The 25,301-nt window shown below is 29.7% G+C and overlaps 1 protein-coding gene and 2 long non-coding RNA genes across 5 annotated transcripts; all 3 read right to left on the bottom strand.

Moving 5' to 3' along the window:
* Window positions 1-202: 202 nt before the first annotated feature.
* On the bottom strand, window positions 203-2,509 carry LOC108192642 (uncharacterized). 3 transcript variants are annotated; one of them, XR_010288529.1, is made up of 3 exons: window positions 1,962-2,509; window positions 1,429-1,516; window positions 203-1,343 (listed from the first exon to the last, which is right to left on the bottom strand). It is a non-coding gene; the product is annotated as an uncharacterized LOC108192642 (long non-coding RNA). The 3 variants fall into 3 exon arrangements; XR_001803378.2 differs by having other exon boundaries at window positions 203-497; window positions 1,280-1,343; window positions 1,429-2,509; XR_010288528.1 differs by having other exon boundaries at window positions 1,429-2,509.
* A 9,519-nt stretch (window positions 2,510-12,028) lies between these two features.
* LOC135150088 (uncharacterized) lies at window positions 12,029-14,729 on the bottom strand. The gene is made up of 3 exons (XR_010288396.1): window positions 14,599-14,729; window positions 14,321-14,434; window positions 12,029-14,152 (listed from the first exon to the last, which is right to left on the bottom strand). It is a non-coding gene; the product is annotated as an uncharacterized LOC135150088 (long non-coding RNA).
* Window positions 14,730-19,925: 5,196 nt separating this feature from the next.
* On the bottom strand, window positions 19,926-22,908 carry LOC108203428 (uncharacterized). Its single transcript, XM_017372348.2, has 7 exons — window positions 22,557-22,908; window positions 22,415-22,459; window positions 22,192-22,308; window positions 21,992-22,093; window positions 21,781-21,885; window positions 20,850-21,080; window positions 19,926-20,752 (listed from the first exon to the last, which is right to left on the bottom strand). Exons 1-7 carry the CDS (start codon window positions 22,702-22,704, stop codon window positions 19,926-19,928), a joined length of 1,575 nt encoding a protein of 524 aa, XP_017227837.2. The 5' UTR covers window positions 22,705-22,908.
* Between the last annotated feature and the right edge of the window lie 2,393 nt (window positions 22,909-25,301).

A 25,301-nucleotide genomic window follows, 5' to 3' on the forward strand; every position in this document is an offset into this window, starting at 1 on the left:
TAGACCACAAGTACTGTAACTAAACCACAACACTTTGTCAAAACAATTGTGGTTAATTGTTGTCGGAAAGGTCTTTACACCATATTTTAATTTGAACTTACATTGTAGTTTAGGTTTTTAAACAACACTTTCATCTTTAAAGGTGACCCCGTTTAGTAAATAAAAACTGTAGTCTCAAATCATAACCACAATAGTTTAGGTCTAAAACATAGTTATTTCTATTTGATACAATGGTTTATTTATAACTTGTCCTCGAAACCAAAGTATTTACAAAATTCCAAATTCTAAAAGCTAGATACAAAACTAGTTTGATCATGTCAAGCTAACATCAAATAATTTCAGAAATTTGTAATATCCCCATATCACTTGCGATTGTTTACATGGATTGATTTCTCAGTCGGGAACAACTTCTTTATTCCATGGCGCCACAAGCATCTTGCGGCTTTGAGTTTTTCACTTGATCTTTTTCCTCAAGTCTAGATGGTATAAGCGAGCACCTGTGATTAAAGTGAAGCACACTACACTAAACTAATAGGTATTGAATACTGTTAGTATTTCATCTTGAGTCATTAATTGAAATGTACAAAAAGATATCTCATCACAATACAAATGTTAATGTTAAACCTTATTACCACACATAATCCATAAGTCTTTACAGGGTCAAAGTTTTAATTAATAACTTGTGAAGAGAACACCATATGAGTTTTTAGTTGACATCTTACATAAAAAAAAAATTAATTATATCTTACAAAAAATACAAAAAAGAAAAAATAAATAAAAAAATTTTATATCTTACATAAGCTTTGCTAGTTATATAAATAAACCAAGCATAAATTTCTTCTCACAAGTGTATTTAAGTTAACATCTACTGCTTTGCATTCAGCATAGTTTTGAAGTAACTTCGCAGATGCCAAAAAGTGTTCCTAATATAGACTATGAATCATATAGCATTTCTATAATATTTTCCCATCCAAGTGTTATATTGTTAAACTTATTTATACTGTGTGTGTGTATATATATATATATATATATACACCCTTGGAGATCCAATACACAAGTCTTCTTTGCTTATGCCAGGCCCCTACCATAGGTGTAAAAGTAGGGAGGGTGAGGGAACAATATTTTGGACAAAACTTTTACGAGGACAACATAAAAGATAGGTAACCAACGATCATACAAACACTAACGTAAATCACAGAGTCTCAAAATATCTAATAAAAACATGGTTACAATACCGGTAAACATTTAGGGGATAGTGTTTATATTTTAGACATGGTACCTGGTATCACAATGTCTCCAAGCCCAAACATCGAATGTGCAGCATCTGATGTTGGGAACAGAAGCTATAAAAAATAAAAGCACCGTCCAATCAGGATCAATAAACACCATTAACAAAGACAATGTATATAGATGAGTCAGAATACTAACCTTTATAGGAGCATCAAAAGATTTGGCAACACTAACCATCACTGGGGTGAAAAAAAACCCAAAAGATATCATAGACAAAGAGGCCAGCCTAGAGTTTCAAGCAAGGAAAATATTAGAAGTAAACTATAGAGATCACATTCACATACTACAGATGTATAGATCACATTCACACACTACAAATGCTAGCAGTAACCTTCCACAAACCAACAGTCATATATACAATAATAATACATATAAAAAATAAATTAATAATCAAGTAACATGAAGTCAAGAACAAGGGAGATGTGCAGTGATATCCTTGTTTGTCTAGAGGCTAAATTAAGGCTGAACTTGTACAATGAAACAAGTTCTCCTAATATTTCAAGATTGCAAATGCAAAACAATTAGGTAGTTTTGACAATATCAATAAATTGAAACTTGGTCATTCAAGAAAATTAACCGAATATATAATTGAAACTTCTGAAAAAGAAAAATAAACACAGGGCTACAGTTTCATATAAACAGATTTAAGGATACAGTATCTTAAACTTAACATGAAACCAGAGGCAGAGGCAGTCATGAGATGCAGTATAGCAACAAATCGAAGCCCTAATTCACTGAACAAGCTCCAAATCCAAAGTCCAAATCGAGTAAGCCCTGAAATCAAAGAGAGAGATAAGTTAATTGAAACTTAACCGGAAAGATTCAATAAATTGAACTCAAAAATGAAGAACCCTAATCAGAAAAAGCTCATCCGAAATCTTTAAACTGGAACCAAGATCTTTGAGAGAATTTCTGTGAAAGAGAAACGAGTCTTGTGTGGCTTGTTAAGTTGAGCTCGAGAACCCCCCGCCATTGCTAAGTCGCCGGTGGATGAATGATGAACCCAAAACCCCACCAAATTAATTAGCCCATCAAATGATAATCAACACTGTAGAAACAGATCGGGTTAGGGATATTGTAAGATTTGAATTTAGATTGAAAGAGGAAGAGGTGAGAGGATAAAGCAAACTTGAGGTGAATAGATTTTGGATTCTGATTGAAAGAAAGAGGAAGAGGTGAGAGATAAAGCAAATTTGAGATGAAGAGAGACGGGAGAGGGAACACTGCAAAGGGGGAAGAAATCTACTTATCTACTTATATATATATTATAGCAGAACAGGTACTTGTCAAGCCTCCCTCCTGAGCAAATAAATTACCTACCTCCGAACCTGAGCCTAACTCCGAACCTAACTCTCACTCATATATAAAAAATTATATTTCACAAGATTTGAACCCTTGACCTCACCAATACATATATACCATCCAAACCATTTAAGCTAGACAAACATTAAGTTTCTTTGTGAAACGCATTAACCACGTACATTAAAGTTGTTGTGTTTATTTTCTCTTAAATATCTTATTTATTTCGGATCCAATTATTGTTCAATTATGACTCATATATTATTTGCATGATAAATTAATATCTACTAATTAATTATTTGTATTAATGAATTTAATCATGAAAATGAATTTGAGTAATCGAGCTCGAACCTTGATTTAGATTTCAAAAAATAAACATGATTCATTTTCGAAGAAAAATGAATGATTTTAAATATCACTGAAGAGTTTAAACGAGTATCAAGATTGATCTCACAATACTAATATTTGATCAAATGTATTTGGAGTAGTTCTAATATTTAAGTATATCCTAAAATAAAATAAAATAAAAATAATATTAAAGGTGTACTCTTATTCACTCAAAAGAGGTCTAAGGCAGGATCCAATGTCAACTACTGTAAAAGACGACTCTAAATTTACATATTGATTAATTTAAAAGTTTAAAAATAAAATACACATCGCGATATTGTGTCAATTTTTTAGGAAAAAAATCTAGATTATGAGCTCACAATATTTTAACATTTTTTTTTCTTTCATCATGCTATCATATCACTTGCTTATACAATATATTGTTTCTCATATGCAATTTCTAACAAATAGACTACTGATTTAGAAAAATATTATTAATAATATTACCACAATCTAGATAAAGGTCACTAAAAAAACTTTATATCATGATTGTGAAGAATATGCACAAAAACTAGGGGTTAACACAAAACTTGTCAAACTTAAAATTCAAACCGGATTTTATTAATAAACCCAAATCTGATCATGATCACAACTTTTTATGCGCCCGTTTATCCGAATTCGATCCATTATTTATATTAAAATCCTAATACTATAATTTTTAATATGTCATCAATCAATATATAATATACGAGTTAAGTAAAATGAGTCAAACTACAATTAAATTGATTAATCATTTACAAATTAAACTAAGAAAGCATAATTGATTATGAACCGGATAATTCGACATGATATGATTAAAACTAATATCTGATTAAACAGATGTAGAACAAGAATAGTTTTTTTATGATCTAGAATATCGAATTTCTGATTTGATCTTTAAGAATTGAACATGACATGCTACATTACTCATCCATAGGAAGTACAAGCATCAAAATATTTAAAAATGTGAGTTTGCACAAAGTTAAAAAAGTAGCACTACAACTTAGTGAGCCTAAATATTTCATGTCTTTATGAACTTTATGGGACGTAACTCACATCTACTCTCTTTTTGCTATTGCAAATTCCAAAAAATCATTTTGTTTGAGATGTGGTCCATAACAATTACATGAAAAATCATTTAAAGCCTTAATCAATAAATGACTCGACATCAGAAAACTAATGGTTACATTAGAATTTTATAACATGTCGATATTGATATTATAACATACTGTATCAAAGTAATAATCTTTTAATATTTTAAATTAACAATAAAAATCTAAGACAATGAAATATTATATAACTGATATGAAAATTAAAAGGGTAAACCACATCAAAGCTGTCAGAATTTTTTAGACACAATTATAAGGTTAGTATTTCAATTGATACTTTTATAACAAAATAAGATATGGGTCTTTTTACATACAACATTAGTTCGAATTTTTATTTATACAAAGTGTGTGCAACATATGCTAAAAAAGACAGTGTTGATGATCTGTACCCCCAATATATATCGCTTAACAAAGACGCCAAATATATGCTAAAAAAAGGAAAAAAAATATAAAAACCACAGGCCCCACATCTTCATTTAATCATGGTTTAGGATCATAATTCACATATTAAGAACATGTTGTCATCAAAATCAAGTTATATTATTACATGACATAATTTGATAATTTTCAAAAAAAATTACAAATACTTTTAATGAGCTATAATATATCTAAAATCTAAAAGTTTCAATATTCGTTTCGAATGTAGTTTTGAACATGTAGACAATATAATAATGAACTCTATATCTTAACGAATTGAATATGGAAAAATCAGTTCAAATGTAATTTTTTGTCCATATTTTTGTAAGAACATAGTACTTTTTGTTATTATTATTAATGCTATTAGGTTGCAATGTTATATTTTCATATTTATATATTTTGTCAAAAGATAAAAAATAATATTTACTCGAAACAATATGATTACACGTGTATATATTTAAACACAAAATAAACTAGAGGCCCGTGCCTCGCACGGGCTTTTATGCTAGTTTTAGTGAAGGGGGAAGTATACCGGGTTTGTGAGGAAAAATAATCTACTTCTACTTCTACTTTCTACTTATATATATAATAGCCCAACATGTTCGTGTCAAATCTCCCGAGCAAATAAATTACAAGAACCGAACCCGAGCCTAACTCCGAACCTAGCTCTTTCTCATCTATATAAAAAAATGTTATTCATGAGATTCGAACTCGACCTCTCCAATACAAATACACCACTCAAACCACTTGAGCTACACAATCATTTAGTTTGTTACTCAAAAGCATTAATCACATACATTAAAACTGTTGTATTTATATTCTTTTCAATATCTTATTTATTTGAGATAAGTTATTATTTCAGCTAAGTCTCATATATTGTTTGCATGATAGATTAATATCTCTAAATTAATTATTTACTTAACTAAATTTAAAATTGAAAAAGAATCTGAATAATCGGGCTCAAACCATGATTCGGATTTCTAAAAATATATAGAATTCATACTCGAATAAAAATGAACGAATTCAAATCTAGCTTTTTTTGATTACCAATACAATATTACAGAAATTTTAAGTCGTTAATGTGAGACATAAGCACAAAAACTGAGGTTTCGGTGAGCATTTTTGAAGAAAAAATTGATGGACTTTTTACATGGACTATGTCATATTATTTTTTTAAATTATAAAAGGTGATTTATAAGAGATTACAATATTTTTGAGAACACGAAATAAGGTAACTGAAAAAATATTCTTAATCATAATATTTTATTTTAAACTTATGAATTCAGAATTCAACGTGTAACTAAATCATTTTTTTATAAAAATTATAGATATAAGAATAGTGACAAAAATATCAATTTTGGTGCTTGGAAAGTATATCTAAATGATGTAATTTTGATGATATATAATTTCAAAATATTATAACTTGTGATATAAAGGTGAATTTAGGGAAATTCTATATTGTTGATCAAAAGTTAACCAAATAAAAATAAAACGCGTTTACGAGACCTATTAAAAAGAATTGAGTTAAAAATTTTACTTAGTTAAAATAAAATAACATAGATAAATAAGTTTTATATATATATATATATATATATATATATATATATATATATATATATATATATATATATATTAAAGTCTTAAAACTCTGAACTGGATAATTCGACGCGATATGGTGAAAACTAATATCTGATTAAACAGGACTAGAACAATAATACTTTTTCCATAATCCAGAATATCGAATATCTGATTTGGTCTTTAACAATTAAACATAATATGCTGCATTGCTCAACCCTAGGAAATACGAGTGTCAAAATATTTTAAAACGTGAGCTTGCACAAAGTTAAAAAAGTAGCTACACAACTAATTAAACTAAACATTTCATGTTTTTATAAACTTCATGGGGCCTAACTCATATCAACTCCTTTTTTGCTCTTTGAAATTCCAGAAAAATTTTTTGAGATCTGGTTTATTACAATTACATGAAAAATCATTAAAAGTCTTAATCAACAAGCTCAGAAAACTAATGATAAAAAATTAAAATTTTATAACAAGACAATATTATAACATACTGTATCAAAGTAATATCATCAAATATTTTAAATTAACAATAAAAATCTAAGACATTGAAATACTATATAATTGATATGAAAATTAAAAGGGTAAGCCACATCAATCGTGTCATTCAATTGATGCTTTTATAATAAAATAAGGTAATGGTCTTTTTACATACAACATATGTTTCAATTTCTATTTATACAAAGTGTGTGCAACATATGCTAAAAAAGAACGTGTTTAGGATCTGCCCCTCATCTATCACTTAACTAACGTACGCTCAAAAAAGAAAAAATAAACGTAAAACAACGCGGACCACACATATTTATCTAATCATGATTTAGGATATCGTATTTCACATATCAAGAACAAGTTTTCATCAAAATCATGTTATATTAGATGAAATAATTTAATAATTTTTAACAATAAATTATAGTGACTTTTAATGAGGTATAATATTTTTTGAATCTAAAAGTTTAAGTATTAATTTTGATTATAATTTTGAACATGTTGATGAGGTATAATATATTTAGAATCTAAAAGTTTAAGTATTAATTTTGATTATAATTTTGAACATGTTGATGATATGGTAGTGGCTTTATATCCTAACGAATTTGAATATAAAAAAATCAATTCAAATGTAGTTTTTGATCTATAATTTTTTTTAAAAATATAGTACTGATTATAACTATTAATGCTATTAGATTGCAAATATTACATTTTCAAATTTACATATTTTGTCAAAGAATAAAACGTAATAGTTACACTCGAAATAATATGATGAAAAATGTATATTATTTAAAACACAATAAAAACTAGAAGCCCGTGCCTTGCCCGGGCTTTTATGCTAGTTGAGACTAAAAAGGGAAATGAAATTTTGAAAATTTGGTTAAGGGGGAATTGAGGAAATGGGTTTAAAGAAAGAAAGGGCAAATAAATTATTATTTTTTTGATTTATGTGTAATTTTATATGATTGTTTTACCTTTAAATATATAATAGGTATTTTTGCCCGCGCTTCGCGTGCTCTAAGTGCATCCATTAAGAATTTGCTTTTTTTTTTCTTTTTAATCATATATTTTTATATTGTTTTGTTGTTTTGTTGTTATTATTGTATTTTTACTTGTTTAATATATATATATATATATATATATATATATATATATATATATATATATATATATATATATATATATATATACTAGCTTATAACCCGTGCAATGCACGGGCGGTTAACATATTTGTTATTTTATTATATATATTTTAAAGTTACCTAATTTTATTGTAAAAATAAAATTATGATAGAATAACATGGTTTAATATATTTTTTACTTAACAGTTGGATAAATTCTTCATAGTTAAGTCCGTCAAATGGCTAATTGAAAATTAGGTCGAACATATATATTTTAATGAGAATGTTAAAATATTTTTTTTTACATGTTATAATTTAAGGTGGCCTATAAACTCAGATATAAACTAACCAATCAACCTTTGATATTTCGTTATTAATAATTAATAATATGGTATAAAACATACGCATGAAACCAAATACCTCCCCATCATACTAACCTAAATTTAATGTTTTGGTAATATGGTATAAAACATACGCATGAAACCAAATACCTCCCCATCATACTAACCTAAATTTAATGTTTTGGTTTAATTGATAATAAAAAATATACTATAACATGTTATAAATTCAAGAGCTCCGTGGGTCGAATACCAAACGATTCACCAAACTCAACTAACTGACCAACCAAGTGAATTTTTATTTTTGGCTTTAATAATGTAATAATATATAGTATATGACAAATTTGTAATATTTCTTTTAATATGAGATCATTAGAGTATTTAAAAATAATGTTATTAATGTATTTTGGTTGAATTATATCACATGTTATTTATTAATAATTATATTTAATGATATTATATTTTTATATATATGGCGCCCGTGTTAATTGTAAAAACTCGGTTTTTTTAGTTAGAAAATCTAAAAAAGATAAAGCGTTTTGATTAAAAACACAATTACTATGTTGCTCGATATTATTTTAGAAGATTGAGTTTTTTTTATCTAAAAAATATATAAAAGATAATATATTTTAGTTAAAAGAATAATTGGTTATATATATAGATAGGCCCGTACTTCGGCCCAAGTACCGACCGTCCGACCAATATAATAATACTCTTTCTATTTTTAATTATTTGACTTTTAGACTTTTGGCACACATTTTTACGTATAAATATGTCGCCCATGTCCGTATTAATTGTAAAAGATTAATTTTTTAGTTGGAAAATTTATAAAAAGATAATATATTTTAGTTAAAAAAGTAATTACCATGTTTATCAATGTTATTTTAGAAGATTGAGTTTTTTAATCAAAAATATAAAAAAGTAATATATTTCAATTAAAAGGATTATCTGGTTATATAGATAGGCCCGTATTATGGCCCAAATTAAAAAGAATAATTGGTTATATAGATAGGCTCGTATTTTGACCCAAGTACTGACCTACCGAACTTTTAATGTTTCAGTTTTAAAAGGATTATTATTAATTGGTTATATAGATAGGCCCGTACTTTGACCCAAATTAAAAAGAATAATTATTTATATAAACAGGACCAGAATAATTGGTTATATAGATAGGCCCGTATTTTGGCCCAAGTACCGACCGACCGACCAAACTTTTAATGTTTCAGCTTTAATAGTATAGTATAGATATATATATATATATATATATATATATATACTATTTTATAATGTATATCTGTTTTTTGATTTTATGTTGTTGCAAATACTATATATATATCCGCATGTAATTTAAATATTGCTACCATCTTAGATAAAACTGCATCTAATCTAAAATTTTATCATAGATCTTTGGTTTAAATTCATATATCTATATTAAAATTCTCATTTATATATTTATACATGTTTTGCCCAATACTTAGATATAAAAAATCATATATTATTATCTGTTTATTATTTTGTAAATTTATACTATAAATTGGTTATTATTCAATAATAATAATAATAATAATAATAATAATAATAATAATAATTACTGCATAAAAATTGACTAATCTATAAAGGATAGGCTCTTATAAAATTTATTACAGAATTTGACAGTCTATGTTTCATATATATAAAAATTTAGATATTATTATATGTTTATATTTTTTTTCTATTTAGGCTTATAAATTAAAGGGGTTTTTTCATAAATATATAAGAAAAAGTAAATTTTTGCAAATTTACTTTTCTCAAGAATAGCTATTTGCAGTTTTACTACACTAAGTTTCTAAATTGCAAAAATACTATCCCTCCCTTCTGCAACTGAATGCAACCACATGCAACTGCAACTCCTGATTTCATGCTCTAGTTCTCAAATGTCATTTTCGACCTCATCCTTGGTTACCATATATATATATATATGGAATCCATATATATATATATATATATATATATATATATATGGATTCCAAGGATGAGGTCGAAAATGACATTTGAGAACTGGAACTTGAAATCAGGCATTCAGTTGCATATGAGGTTGCATTCAGTTGCATATGGTCGAATGCAATCTCATATGCAACTGAAAACTATAAGTTACAATTGATGTATGGGTGCCCCTGGCGGGGCCATTAGATCAAAATAGAATCAACTGAATGCAACCTCATAAGCAACTGAATTTTTTTAGGGTGGGGTGATATTGTGGTGGATTTGGGTTGCAGGCCCCGCAGGGGCAATATTCAACTGAATATGCAATCTCATAAGCAACTAAATGCAACTGAAAACTGTAAATTACAACTGATGTATGGGTGCCCCTGGCGGGGCCATTAGATCAAAATAGAATCAACTGAATGCAACCAAATGCAACTAAATGCAACTAAATGCCTGATTTCAAGTTCCAGTCTCCAAATGTCATTTTCGACCAGATTTTCAGAATCTATATATATATATATGGATTCTAAGGATGAGGTCGAAAATGACATTTGAAAATTGGAACTTGAAATGAGGCATTCAGTTGCATATGAGGTTGCATTTAGTTGCAGGGGGAGGGGTAGTATTTTTGCAATTTAGAAACTTAGTTTAGTAAATATGCAATTAATTTAGGAAGATGGTATTTTTGCAAATAAGATCCTAAAAACTAGTATATTTGATAAATTCCCTAAATTAAAAGAGGGAGGAGAAATTAGATATGTTGTTGAAAAGATTATTTCAATTTTTTTATAAAATATTTGAATTTATGTTCATTAATTAATATTCACATCTGCACAAATTTTGAAATAATAAATTTTAGAACATGGATTCAGGTCAAGTTAGAAAATATTAGGAAAATTACATAAAGTATTTTTCCCGTTATGTGACGGAATATGTGTCATTAATGTTAGATATTGTGATGAATTATATAATACATTGATGAATTATAGAATACATGAGCACCATAGATTATAGTAATAGAATTTTTTTAGTGTTTTGGCAAAACATATTATTTTTAATAAATGTCATTCGATATGTTGTTGACAACGTTGTTTTTAATTTTTTTATAAAGTATGTAAATTTTTTGTTATTTTATTTTGATTTTAGGTTATTTTAATTAATTAATTATTTTAATGTTAAGGTATTTTATAATTTAATGATTGAAAGTGGGTGAACTTATAAGATTTAACATACGAAAAATAGAAAATTAGTTACACCAAAACCCTATATATATGTTAAGAGAATATTTTGATAAAATTTATAAATATTTTATTTAATCAATTATAAACTTTTTATTACTTAAATTTATTTTATTTATAAATGACATGGGTCAAATTAAATTACTAAGTTACTATTTCATTATTAATAAGAATAAATATAATATACGTCATCAAAATATTATTTTATTAAAAATAATAATTATTTTCATGTGCAACATTAAAAAAAGAAATTAATTTTTATAAAATTCTATTATGCGTTATTTTATTTATCTACATGTCTATTCAAAGAAAAGCTCAAACATTCTACCACACTTGAAAAATCACTTTTTTGGACTGAATAAAATTACAATATACAATTAATAAAATTAATACAAATATTCTCTCTCTCAAATGATGATATCAAATAAATTACAAACTCCCTGACCAAAAAAAAGTAAATTACAAACTCAATTTTATTTTAAATGAAATAATATAGCTATCTTTCTTCTCTTTTAGCTACTTTTACTGTCATCAGATCAAGCTATTGCTGATGCAGCCACTTAAGATTCTCCGAGATAATAATAAAATTCTGATAGCTTGCCTAGAAAAAAATCACTGACATTCATATCAATGGTGTAGGTCTGTACCAAGCAGAACCCATTCATCGATATGAATTTCTGTAATTAGAAGATTTTTTGTCTTTGTTGGTTCCATTAGGCAATCACCTTCATGTAACATTAGTAAGATGCACCATATAATCACATAACATTAACACACGTAACAGAATGTCTTCGTGCAAAGCTAGACTAATATCTACTCCAAGCAATCTTGTATAGATCAACCCCAGAGGAATTACATGACCATCATTATGGTATTACTTCTCTCTTCTTTCATTTTCTGAACAACATTTTTCTAAACTTGTCATTAGATTTCGGCTGCTCGTCTGCAACTTCCCCGACCACATCAGATTTTGTGTTAATGTTGTTAGTATAACCAAGTGGCCTGACATTCCTTGGAGCTGCAAAAGTATTTTTGCCGTTCATCTGCACCTCTTTCCTTTAAACCCTTGATCAGGATGAGGACCTTGTGTGACCGAAACCTGATGTGGTCAAAGTAAAGTACTACAGAATACATGTGACTTTGTCCAGAACAAAAATAGTCTAAAGCTTGTAGGATAATGTTCAAGTTAAAATTCTATATTGGAATGGTTATTTGCACCATAAAAAAATGAAATTGATGAGTTGGGAGTATAAGACGATACCTACTTGTGCATCTGCCTGCAGAATGAAATCCTGTTGACCGAATTACTTAAAATATAGCTACCTGTGCTTAATCAGAATGAACAAAACTATAATTTTATTTAAAGAGATATTATGTAATAATCAATCGAAACAATAGTATCCGATCATGAGGAGAGGAGAATACCAACATGTGGACGACAATAAGATTCAAGAATTAGAAATCTGGAGAAGAGAAGATTATTATCAGTTTCAAATTAAATTGAAATCTAGATCTTGTTAAACACGACAAATGATTTGAAATACCGAATAAAAACTTATTTGTAGTGATTAATATCGTATTTTTCTCTGAAACAGAATTAAGAAAAAACAAAAAACAAAACATACAGGTCAGTAGTCTATCCAGGCCTGAAGTCGGATGCCCGACAGTATGGAGTACTGACCACACCCAAAAAATAAAAACACAATTCTCTGTTTAATGAAATACAACATCCGTAAATGATGATCAACAGAAAACCAATAACAATTTGATTGTGCTGATGTCTTCCAAGTAGTACTGATGTCTTCTCCAAAGTCGAAGAAGAAAACAATAGAACATCTATTTACTAGATAATACCAAAGTTAATTGTCATAAAATAATAAAAGAAAGTCTTACAAAAAAAGTAAGAAGAACCGGAAAATTACTAAAAAGCAGTGCTCACTGAAATATCCTTTTAAAATAAAGAAGGTAATACCCCTAGCAAATTAAACTCCCAGCCAATGCTGCAATACCCCGGAACAATGCAGAAGCCATGTTCAATTTTCCTGCTGAGAACAGAGCTAACTTCTGGTATCAGTGAATTTATCTTGTATTTAAGCTAACTTCTATCGAGAATATACCATGGTGGATATTTAATTACTAAAGTATCATATCTATTACAAACTGGGTTTTAGGTGACCAATTTCAAAATAAGAATGACCTGCATACCAGAGTGATGATTATGAACCATAACACTTGAAGAAGAAAATGGATGTTGACAACGGGATGTGCTTCTGTCTACTGCGTACACATGGAATGTTGATGCTTTTAGTACTTAATTCGTGTAGTCGTGTCAAAACACCAGGTTGAGGTGAAAGGAGAACCTGGAGATTCAAACATGTTGTGAGGTGCATAAATCTTCATGCTTTGCGAAGAGAATTGCTTCTCCTCATCATTGATCCCCGGAACGTTAGAGTACTACTTGGAGTCCTACACTCTTAAGTGAACATGAAGATTGAAATTAGTATCGGATCATATAAGATAGAAGAATGATGGACTACTAACCGGAAGTGTTCGGAGACACGTGGGTTCCACCATTAGTATACGGATAAGTCACATAAGCTGCAAATGAAGGAGAAGAGAAAAAGAAATTATTAGTTATATGGTATAATTTGAGTATAATACTGCGTAGAGGTAAATGGCGCCTTCTTCTGTTCCTCTAATATTTTTGGTTGTGTTGCCAGTTTCGTCGCCAAATCTCAGTGCCAACAGTTTTTCAACACTTGACCTCTACCTGTGCGTCTAGAGCTGCAGATGATATAAACATTGTGAAATCTAGCAATGTACATGATCCTTCATACCAACCTTTAAAAAATTACCAACTAATGGCGCTTTGCGAGGAGCAAGGAAAGGTTCTTGGGAATTTATCATATTGTTGACACCAGGTCCACGACCTCGTTGCTTGGAAGCTGAACAATCGCACATATATTTGTCAAGAACAACATACTATGCACATATATTTGTCAAGAACCACAGAATATGCACATTATGTAAAAAATACATGTGTTAACGGGGAAGGATACTTTGTCAAGAAGCACAGACTTTGCACATTATGCTTGAGGAAGTATATTTATTACCTCATTTTATCAAAGTTTGATGTTTAGATATAGGTAGAGAATCCTCGGCAAACCTCTGCGCATACAGCTGCTCAATTCCCGGACCTCTTCTTCTACGTCTAGCCGTTGTGCTTGCTGTAATACATGTCGGAATTACCAAAGCTGATATATATTTGCGTTCAAAAACTACATTAAAATGTTCTACAGATTAAACAAAGGACTGGCCATCTGAATTTCCAAGTGCTACATTAAAGTCTTTCATATCAATACAAATTAGGACGTGAATGTAAATTGCTTACATTGCGGGATGTGAAATAGTTGAACCTTGTTTTGAGCTTCCAAAAGTTAATTATGCCTAGACCTCTGCCTCTTCACTTTTGAACTGATAAGTGTAGGTTTAAGACGAAAAACTCACATTAAATTTTTCCTGTAAATTGGATAGTAGAATGAAATATGAGATGATACCTGAGTTTATTGTGTTTTCATGTCTAGTTTCAAAATCAGAAGCATTTGATTGGAGACTATTGATAGCAACAAATCTAAAATCTAATGATAGCAACAAATTCCTAAATTATGAGAAACTGAATCACTTAAAGATTATTGTGACAAAGGAAATTAAATTGGATTTCAATTGGAGAAAAATTGCTAAAATATGAATCATGACAAATCGGAATCCTTGTATACCTGCTGGTTTTTTCCGGTTATTATTGCTGGTTAGTAGCCATGAAACTTCAAGTATTCCTGTAGTATCCTCACATTGTCTGTTTGGCCACAAAGAAAATAAATAACACAAATTTCAATAATAACAAAATTGCTAAAATATGAATCATGACAAACCGGAATCCTTGTATGCCTGCTGGTTTTTTCAGTTACTACTGCTGGTTAGTAGCAATGAAACTTCAAGTATCCATGTAGTATCCTCACCATTGTCTGTTTGGCCACAAAGAAATTAAAGAACATAAATTTCAATAATAATTAACCTTAAACAATATTAACTCTTTACAAATTATTTTTCACTACATTATATAAAAGATTATATGCACAATCAGCTAAAACTATATTGTAGGGATATGAAATTGTTCTCATATCAGGTTCAGGAACATCTGTCACCAATTAGATCATGTATTATGCTAATTCATTCTAGCTCAAAAATACTCACCTCCTCTTGATTACATCATATCCCTCTTTTAGCACCACCGTAAGGTATCCTAATCACTACTCTTTTCCAAGTCATTAGTATGCTGAAGCATTCACCTTGTCATAATCAACCAACAAACATCTATAAAATCAAGTTATTTTAGTTTCGATATGATCCTTAAATTTATACTACAAAACATTTATACTTTTTAATGTAGAAAGCAAGAACCTTATACCATTAAATAGAGCATGCTAAAAGAGAGAACAAACATAAGACTAAGCAGAGGCTGGTAACGACCTACATTACTCAACGAAATAGAATGAAACAAACTAAACACTTACAGTTTACACATGTATGAGCCCAACTCTCCCTCGATGATTATTAAATTACCTTCGAAAGTGTAATCATCTGTCACTATATCAAAAAAAACTTTCTATCGGTCAAAAAGAATTTAGGAACACAAATGTTTGAAAATTATTACCATCATGTTGCTGAAAACTTGTTCGAGCATTTCATCAAACATTTGACCTGCACACTGCAAACTTGTTCCTTATTAGTTTATCATTGTCTTCATCCATATCTGCAAACTGCAATTATAAGTTTTGGATCGAACAAAGAAAGGATGAGGAAATTAACGGCATTTCAAAGCAATGGTAATAAAACAAAGAAAATGGAGATGAAAATTTATACTAACCCGATATTAGACAAAACTGTAGCCAGAATTGTAGAGATGGAGATTGCTTTGTTTATAACAATGAAATTTGAAATTGGTTTGTTGTTACAAAGGACACGGCCAACAGAGATAGAGAATTGCTGAGGAAGCCATCGTCAAGTAAAATATCTATACCGCTTGGTTTGAAAATGTTACCATTGTCTGTGTTCTGTATTCTAGATGTGTCTCGTAAGCTTCGTAAGTATATATTCATTACCGTAAGTGTATAATAAAGTAACGTATATACGTGTGTATTCACTATTCAGTGAAATCAATTAAATTAATCGAAATAAAAAGGTAATAAATCAAAATAGCTAATTAACAAATTTAATGGTGTCATAATATATTATTTTTTAAATGTAATCTTGTTGAAATTTTTGTAGCTATATTTTAATTTTAAACATTTTTTAAGAAAAGGCTATTAGTAATTTAAGAAGTAAATTAATTTTTCAATTTTTGAATTTTGAATGTAATATCGTAAAAAAAAAAAATCTTTTAGAGTGTTTCGGAAGTCTTTCCATGTTTAATTCAAAAGCGTTAGGAAGTTAATAATTAATATATTGAATTTTGAATTTTGTATTTTGAGTATAATATCATACGATAAAATTTTCAGAGTGCTTTGGAAGTCTTTCCATATTTAATCGGAGGAAATAGAAAGTGAATAATTACAATTAAAGGTAGGCAAATATACAGATTTACACGTATATATGATATCAATTAAATTAATCAAAATAAAAAAGTAAAAAATCAAAATAACTAATTAACAAATTTAATGGGGTATAACATTACCTTTTTTTAATGTAATCTTGTAAAAATATTTAAGCTGTATTTTAATTTTAAATATTTTAAAAAAAGACGATTTAGTAGCTTAATAGGTAGCTTTACAGTTTTTGAATTTAGAAAGCTATATCGTACACTTGCTTAGGAAGTCTTTCCATTATTAATCCGAAATAGATAGGAAGTTAATAATTATTTTGAATTTTGAATTCAATTACTCATTATGCAATGAAGGCATGTGTATATTCGGATTTATTACATTTTCAAATGCTAGCACCGATTATGGGATTGATTTAGCAAGTGTAATACATAATAAAGTCTACTATTTAAACATTTCCATATGTAACACGCTTTTATATGTAAAGCTTATGTGTTTAGTATCCCAAGCATTAATACGAATTAAAAAAGTAGTACAATATAAAAATTCAATAAATCATCAGCAGAACACACTTTTAATACTTTCAAATTAGTTTCCTACAATTAATAATTAATATATATAATTACAAAAGGGTTAACGGGTCGGAGCAGGCAAATCAAAAAGAAAATGACTGAAGTACCCTTATTTTATATGGGAAAACCAAACTCTTCACTAACACCCCCATTAAGATAACTAGGGAATTTTGCCCGCGCTACGCGTGCGGGGATCCTCGTAAAAATATATTAATTTTATTAATTTCTTTAAATTCAAAAAATTGATAGAGAAAAAAACATGTGTGTATATTGCAGCGATGAACACGGATAATCCTGGGAATTTGCGGGCGCTACGCGTGCTTAGACCCTCTTAAAAATTTATTAATTTTATTAACTTCATTAAATTCAAAAAATGGTAGAGAATTAGACATGTGTGTATACTTGTTAAATTCAAAATATATGAGCGCGTACTAAGAGCTTCGTTACTCCTCAATAGTTTACTGTTCAGAAAAAATAAACATTTATCGGGTATTAGTGATTAATATGCTTACTAATACTTTTTCATAATATATTTTGTCGAAACATATTAGTAAATTAAATTAATTAATATTAAAATACTTACTCTGCTTTAAATTTAAATTAGAAAGATTTTTTAATGATTTTTTTTGACATGTCATCAATATTATTTGATCCTTATTCATGAGGGGAACGTATACCATTCTAACTACTTGTACGGCAAACTAAATACGAAGAAAACATATATTAAAGATTAATTTCCACGCTTGCATGTTAATTATCACATCTATCTGGCATTTTAAAATATTAACATAAAGAAATCATTAAAAAACTTTCACTTAAAACTCTATCAAAAAATAACTTAAGACTAATTTAATTGATATTATAATAATTTAATCAATATCACCAAATCATATACAGTTTAAAAGAATACTATACGTCCTTAAATAATAACATGTAGAATGATTAAAATAAGAAAAATAATATCTTTTGAGAATTATCGGAAAAACATTATCAAGAACTACTATTTTACAAAAGTAATATAAGATAAGATAAGTAATATCTTTTAAGAATTACGGAAAAAAGGTAAAGTAGAAATTGATGTAAGGTCTTTGAAAAACCTTTTTACCTGCTGACTCATCTTCTGCAACTATATCAAGACTATTTGCATCACCTGAAGTAGAATATGATGTTCAAAATTGATTTTGTCAAGAAATAATATATATTATTCGATTTTCAGAAAACAAAACATGACCTTGTACCTATTCTTAACATTCTGATGGAAAAATATATTAACATAATTTACAATTCAAATAATTTTTAAACCATTTTTTATATAATTTAGAATTCAACAAACTCAACTATTTTGACCTTTTTGATATAATTTAGAATTCAATTTATTTTGACTTTGTGCAATGATTTAATATATACAATTTTTTTATTCATATTTAAAAATTGAAAAATTGCTTTAATCTATTTTAGGAACAAACCCATTTTTACTCCTAAGAACTAAAAACCAATAATTTATTTAATTTATGTGTTTATTTGAGTCATTTTGCATAACTCCATCTTATAAATATATTAACAATTAATATATATTATATTGTTTTTATGCAAACAAAAACATAGTTGCAACATATGTAAATATAAAATAAAATATATTCATTCTTACATAAAAATCATTTGAATTATGTGATAAGACACAACTAAAGAATAAAATTTTCAACTACATTTTTTATTTGATGAAAATTCTCAGCAATTTTTACTATGAAAAGTGTTAACTTTGTTTTCATTCCACAAAGGCTAGAATTTCATTCTGCAAGTATATCATTTCCTCTCCTCAATCTCTAACCCATAAACTATATCATACCAACTTTTTTCATCTTTACTTCGTCAAACCTACATATATAAAGAACCTAATACGCAGCCCAAGTTGAAAAGATTAGTAGCAAAATTGACTTGGTAGAGGCACATATTCTAGCACCTGCTTTACTCATCGACAACAGGCACCCGAGCTTCAATTTGTGCATCACCTGCTGAGATTTTAGTGGTAAAACAACCTGCAACTTATTTAACATAGCAGACCAACTAACACAAAAACAAAATGACTTTAACATTCTTATTAATTATCAAAAGTATCAGAGGGTCATGGTTATGGGATATAGAATGTCTTGAAATATCTGCCTACACCAAGGTCTTAAAATCAGAATCAGCCTCAAGTTGATCCTATTGTGCTGATTCGAGTGAAATATGTGTGTCTGGTAGCGATACATATCTGCAATCATGATAGGATCTTACATATTTGGAAAAATCTGATCCTAACTAATTACCAGGCTCAACCATATATGGCTATTTAATCTTAAACTATCATCATATCATATTATAATAAAAAGCAACCTGTATGCAACAACTAATATGGTTAACCCCGGCCTGGGCAAAAATAATAACTTGCAATCATCAAATTAATATGAAGGTAGAGATAATACAGCTGTGAACGTAAGTTTTGAAGGAATATTATATAAAATTTACATGGCAGGCAATCAGATATTGACTTGGTTTGCTCGTAATGTCTACTATATCATTGGAATGTTGTAGAAGACTTCTTCAAAAACAACATTTCTCGTCATGTTTTTGGTATAACCATCTTCTCCAACGATCATTATGTGTAGACCATCAGGTGAAGTAACGCGTGATATTGCGACATAAAGTTGTCCGTGACAGAATACAGGCCTAGGTAGATACAAACCAACCATATCAAGGGACTGACCCTGGCTCTTATTGATGGTCATCGCAAAGCAAACTTGCAAGGGAAATTGAGTCCTCTTAAAATCAAAAGGCCAAATAGTATCAGTTGGTATCATGTCAATTCTTGGAATCAGATGCTTTGTCCCAGCGTGCGTACCAGTGATAATCTCACACTCTATGCTGTTCTTCTTGCAACCAGTGACGATCATCCGGGTACCATTGCATAATCCAATGATTTGGTTCAAATTTCGCATCAACATAACCGGTGTCCCAATCTTAAGATTCAACTCGTGCTTTGGTATGCACGGCATATTGAGGGAGTTCAGGTATTCGATAGGAAACGATTCGTCAAAATCATTTGTCTCGGGTCCTGCATCTTCCATGCTGTCTTGACTCAAATAAGTGTGCGTTGCACCAGGAATCCGATCAACTATAATATTGTTTATATCATCAACCACGACATTAGTTGGGGTAAGAATAGCCCGGCTTCGAATGTAATCACGTGACTCAAAGTTTTGCTCAAAATCGGGATATATCCTATCAACCAGTGACCGAAGAAGATTCTCGTTTGCTTGAACCACAAACCGTTCAGGAATAGTAATCTGGACATCTCCGTGCGATTCATGAGAGCCTTCATGCACTGCCTTGCCGTCTCCTATTTTAAGTTGCCATTCAATGAATTCCTTTATGGACTTAACCTCCTCAGAACTTCTTCCGGAATGAAGGCGCATATTGGTTTTTAACAGATGCACTGTAGCGAAATCTTGAACGGTTCATGGAAGCTGCCACAATCACCGGTCTACCGGCCTTGGGTATTACAGGCAGAATTTGGCGATAATCACCTCCGAACACAACAGTTATTCCTCCAAAAGGCTTGGATGCTCTTGAAGCATCAACGGCAGACATTATATCTCTCAAAGTCCTGTCCACGGCTTCAAATGCATATCGGTGCTGCATAGGAGCCTCGTCCCATACAATGAGGTCTGTTAGTTGTAGCAATTCAGCAAGATCACTGCCATGCGTAATACCACATGTCGAGTGTTGATCCAAATAAAATGACATTTCTAATATCCAAATAAATATTACCTCGTCTTGTGTAAGATTTAGAAAAACTTTCTTATTTGGACTTTTTATAATTACATGATCCAAGAATAAGCATAAAAGCAGTTAAAACATATACGTATATTGCACACTTCAATTAGTACATTGTGTAATGTAGAAAGCTGTTCATTTTAATGATATAGTGAATTATTGCACCTCATAAGTCATTTAACTCCAGAAGAAACAGGCTGTCAAATTATAATTTGATATAATGTCATTCAAAAATAGATTACATGTTACTTGAGGTCCAATTTGACAAAAAGATATGATCTTCATAATGACATCCTGAATAAATAGAAGGAAACATGAGTTTGTTCTTGGACACAAAATGAAAAAATGCTCATACAATTGATTAGCATTCTCTCCACTTGAATACATGTACACTGATTAAGAATTTCATATACAACAATTAATTGCTCAAAAAGTCATCAGACAAAGAGAAATATTTCCAAGCCTGGTGAATAGAATGTTTCAATTTCTTAATATGTCATGCTTCTTCAGTTACCTAACACCAAATATTTAGCAAGGTTTTGGAAAAAGTGATGTAATTTTATTTAAAAAATAAAATTACTTGAATCCAACCTGTGGCTGCATTGGCAGATGGCATCACGTTTGTGACGGTAGAATCCAACACAGAGCCAGGGCTTGGATTTTGATCAAAATTGGACAACCGGGCACGCCTGATTGCTGCAAGACAAATGAAAGATCAGCAATCACGTACTTGAATAACATTTAAAAGACAACATTGGACACAGTGAAGTGACTCTAGAAAGAAACGTAATCTGTAAAAAGCCTATGGCAGACATGCTAGTCCTTAATTGCTCAATATGTATGTCCAACTTATATTGATATGATGCACTCTGATCAATAGTTGATAGAGGGACCTGACTCGTGGCTGCAATAATAAAAAGCGCAGAATGACCATGACAGTGTAAGACATCGATCACAAATCAACAACTCTACACAATGACAAAGCGCGGATAGTATTTTTACCTCTGCTGTTTTTGTCGAACTCTGACGAAGTCCCGGTGGTCCTGGATCTCTTAATGCTTTCAGCGCGTCTTTGTAGGAACAAATCCAGAGCATTTCCAGAACCTTGTTGACGAATACCTGCCACAATGTGCCGGTTATGAATTAAAAACACAAACACGTGGTGTTCCTAAGCAAAAGAAACACGGCTCAAATGATGAATGTGAGGCAATTGTTTCGCGAATACCAGCAAGTGAAGCATCTGATTGATTTTCTTTGTTCCTCTTCCGACCTACACATGAAAGACAATACATGAGTCTCGCACACACAGAGGTGCAAAGCACAATTTAACTCATCCTATTGCAAAATCATGCCTCTTTTGTACAAACCTGAGCTTGACAAATTAATCATCGGCTGCTGCGAACGTGAATCCATAGCCAGCAAGACTACTGTCAAAAACCACTCTACAAACCCATACAAGAACTCTTTGACAGCAAGCAAAGAAATTATGTTTGAATTTTGAAAAATTAAAATCATAGTCTAAAATGCATCCCTGATTACGTGCACTTTCCATAATGGAAGAGAAGAATTCTGAAATTAGCAATCAACACAATCAATCAGGAATTAATATCCGCGAAGAAGGCAAGCTGGCAAGGTACTGTATCCAAGTTGGTTATCTAGCCGGTTATGTGGTTTGTAAACGGGTCGCGCGGGATAGGTAATCTAGGTATTTTAGTATATAGGAATATAGGAATTGGGTAAAACCTGGGTAACCCGTGGATAAAAAGACAAAATGGGCATTGCACACATTAAGAAGATATAGATATAGATATAGATATATCTTAAATTGGATCATCAAAAAAAATATTTAAAATAAATAAAATAAATAAATTTATTTTGTACGACTTTTTAATAAAAATCCGGTGATAGTACTAGTCCCTAGAATGAGAATAATGCCAGATTGACTGGAATATTTTTTTCAAATCAATTTTCCAACGATCCAACCGTACGGATGTTAATACCCACTTATTTTAGTCATGTAAAAAAATAATCAAAAAATATTAAATTTATCTTGTACGACTTTTTAATGAAAATCCGGTGAAAGTACTAGTCCCTAGAACGGGAATCATGACAGATTGACTGGAATACTTTTTCCAAATCAATTTTTCAACGATCCAACCGTATGGATGTTAATATCCACTTATTTTAGTCATGTAAAAAATTAATCAAAAAATAATAAATTTATTTTGTACGACTTTTTAATGAAAATCCGGTGAAAGTACTAGTCCCTGGAACGAGAATCATGCTAGATTGACTGAAATATTTTTTCAAATCAAGTTTTTTAACGATCCAACCGTACGGATGTTAATACCCACTTATTTTAGTCATGTAAAAAATTAATCAAAAAGTAATAAATTTATCTTTTACGACTCTTTAATGAAAATTCGGTGAAAGTACTAGTCCTTAGAACGGGAATTGTACGTGCCAGATTGACAGACATATTTTTTGAAATCAATTTTTCAACGATCCAACCGTACGGATGTTAACACCCACTTATTTTAGTCATGTAAAAAAAATCAAAACATAATAAATTTATCTTGTACGACTTTTTAATGAAAATCCGGTGAAAGTACTAGTCCCTAGAACGGGAATCATGCCAGATTGACTGAAATATTTTTTTGAAATCAATTTTTCAATCATTCAACCGTACAAATGTTAACGCCCACTTATTTTAGTCATGTAAAAAAAAATCAAAATATAATAAATTTATCTTGTACCACTTTTAAATTATCATTCGGTGAAAGTACTATTCCTTAGAACGGGAATCGTGCCAGATTGACTGACATATTTTTTGAAATCAATTTTTCAACGATCTAACTGTACGGATGTTAACACCCACTTATTTTAGTCATGTAAAAAAATAATCAAAAAATAATAAATTTATCTTGTACGACTTTTTAAAGAAAATTCGGTGAAAGTACTACTCCCTTGAACGGGAATCGTGCCAGATTGACTGACATATTTTTTGAAATCAATTTTTTAACGATCCAACCGTACAGATGTTAACACCCACTTATTTTAGTCATGTAAAAAAATAATTAAAAAATAATAAATTTATCTTGCACGACTTTTTAATGAAAATCCGGTGAAAGTACTAGTCCCTAGAACAAGAATCGTGCCAAATTGACTGAAAATATTTTTTGAAATCAATTTTTCAACGATCCAACCGTACGGATGTTAACGCCCACTTATTTTAGTCATGTAAATAAATAATCAAAAAATAATAATTTTATCTTGTACGATTTTTTTATGAAAATACGGTGAAAGTACTAGTCCCTAGATTGACTGAAATATTTTTTGAAATCATTTTCCTTATAAAGTCACGCAAGATAAATTTGGAAATTTTTTATTATTTTTTTACATTGCTAAAATGAATATATGTTAACATCCGTACTGTTGGAACACCCTGAAAATGATTTGAAAAAAATAATTTCATTTTGAAAAAAATGACTAATCGGGATGTAATTTTGAGTATTAGATGTTAGACAACGGTTTCTGCATCAAACTGTTGGGAATACATTTTCAAAATGGATGGCTTTCCTTTTGCCAACACATCGATCCAAGTGAAATCAATCAACGCCTCTTATTTGGGTAACTCAGCGATCCAAGTGAAATAATTTCCACCAATCAGGCGGTGCCATTATTTTTTGTAAACAGACAACAATTTTTTTTTTCAAAATTGTAAAACCGTTGTTTGATGCTTCTATGTTGACTCATTTACCCAATGGAATCCATAACCATTGTCTATGAACTTTGCTTTCTACAATGGTATTTGTAATCCATTGTTTGATAGAGTTTAGGATATCAGTTTTAGTAAACCATTGTCTAAATTAGACAATGGAATTGTCAAAAATTATTGTCTTAAAATAGAATAAATTTTTGTACATACCACATGCATGCACCATTGTGTAAAAGGTTTACAAACAACAGCTCGTAAAATAACAGTTGTCTTAAGATCTAATGAATTTTTGTACATACAACATTCGTGCACCCTTGTGTAAAATAGTTATAAACAACAGTCCATGAAAACACAGTTGTCTAAATAAGTCAAATCGAACAGCTTAGACAATAGT

Source organism: Daucus carota, chromosome 2 (assembly GCF_001625215.2).
Source record: "Daucus carota subsp. sativus chromosome 2, DH1 v3.0, whole genome shotgun sequence".
Classification (NCBI taxonomy): domain Eukaryota; kingdom Viridiplantae; phylum Streptophyta; class Magnoliopsida; order Apiales; family Apiaceae; genus Daucus; species Daucus carota.

Excerpts from the sequence above, each read along its gene's own strand:
- LOC108203428 (XM_017372348.2), bottom strand. The coding sequence starts at position 22,704 with ATGATTTTAATTTTTCAAAATTCAAACATAATTTCTTTGCTTGCTGTC. Across the intron at positions 22,460-22,556 it reads GATTAATTTGTCAAGCTCAG|GTCGGAAGAGGAACAAAGAA; the intron begins GTTTGTACAAAA and ends TTTCATGTGTAG. Across the intron at positions 21,081-21,780 it reads ATCTGCCAATGCAGCCACAG|ACCTCATTGTATGGGACGAG; the intron begins GTTGGATTCAAG and ends TACAACTAACAG.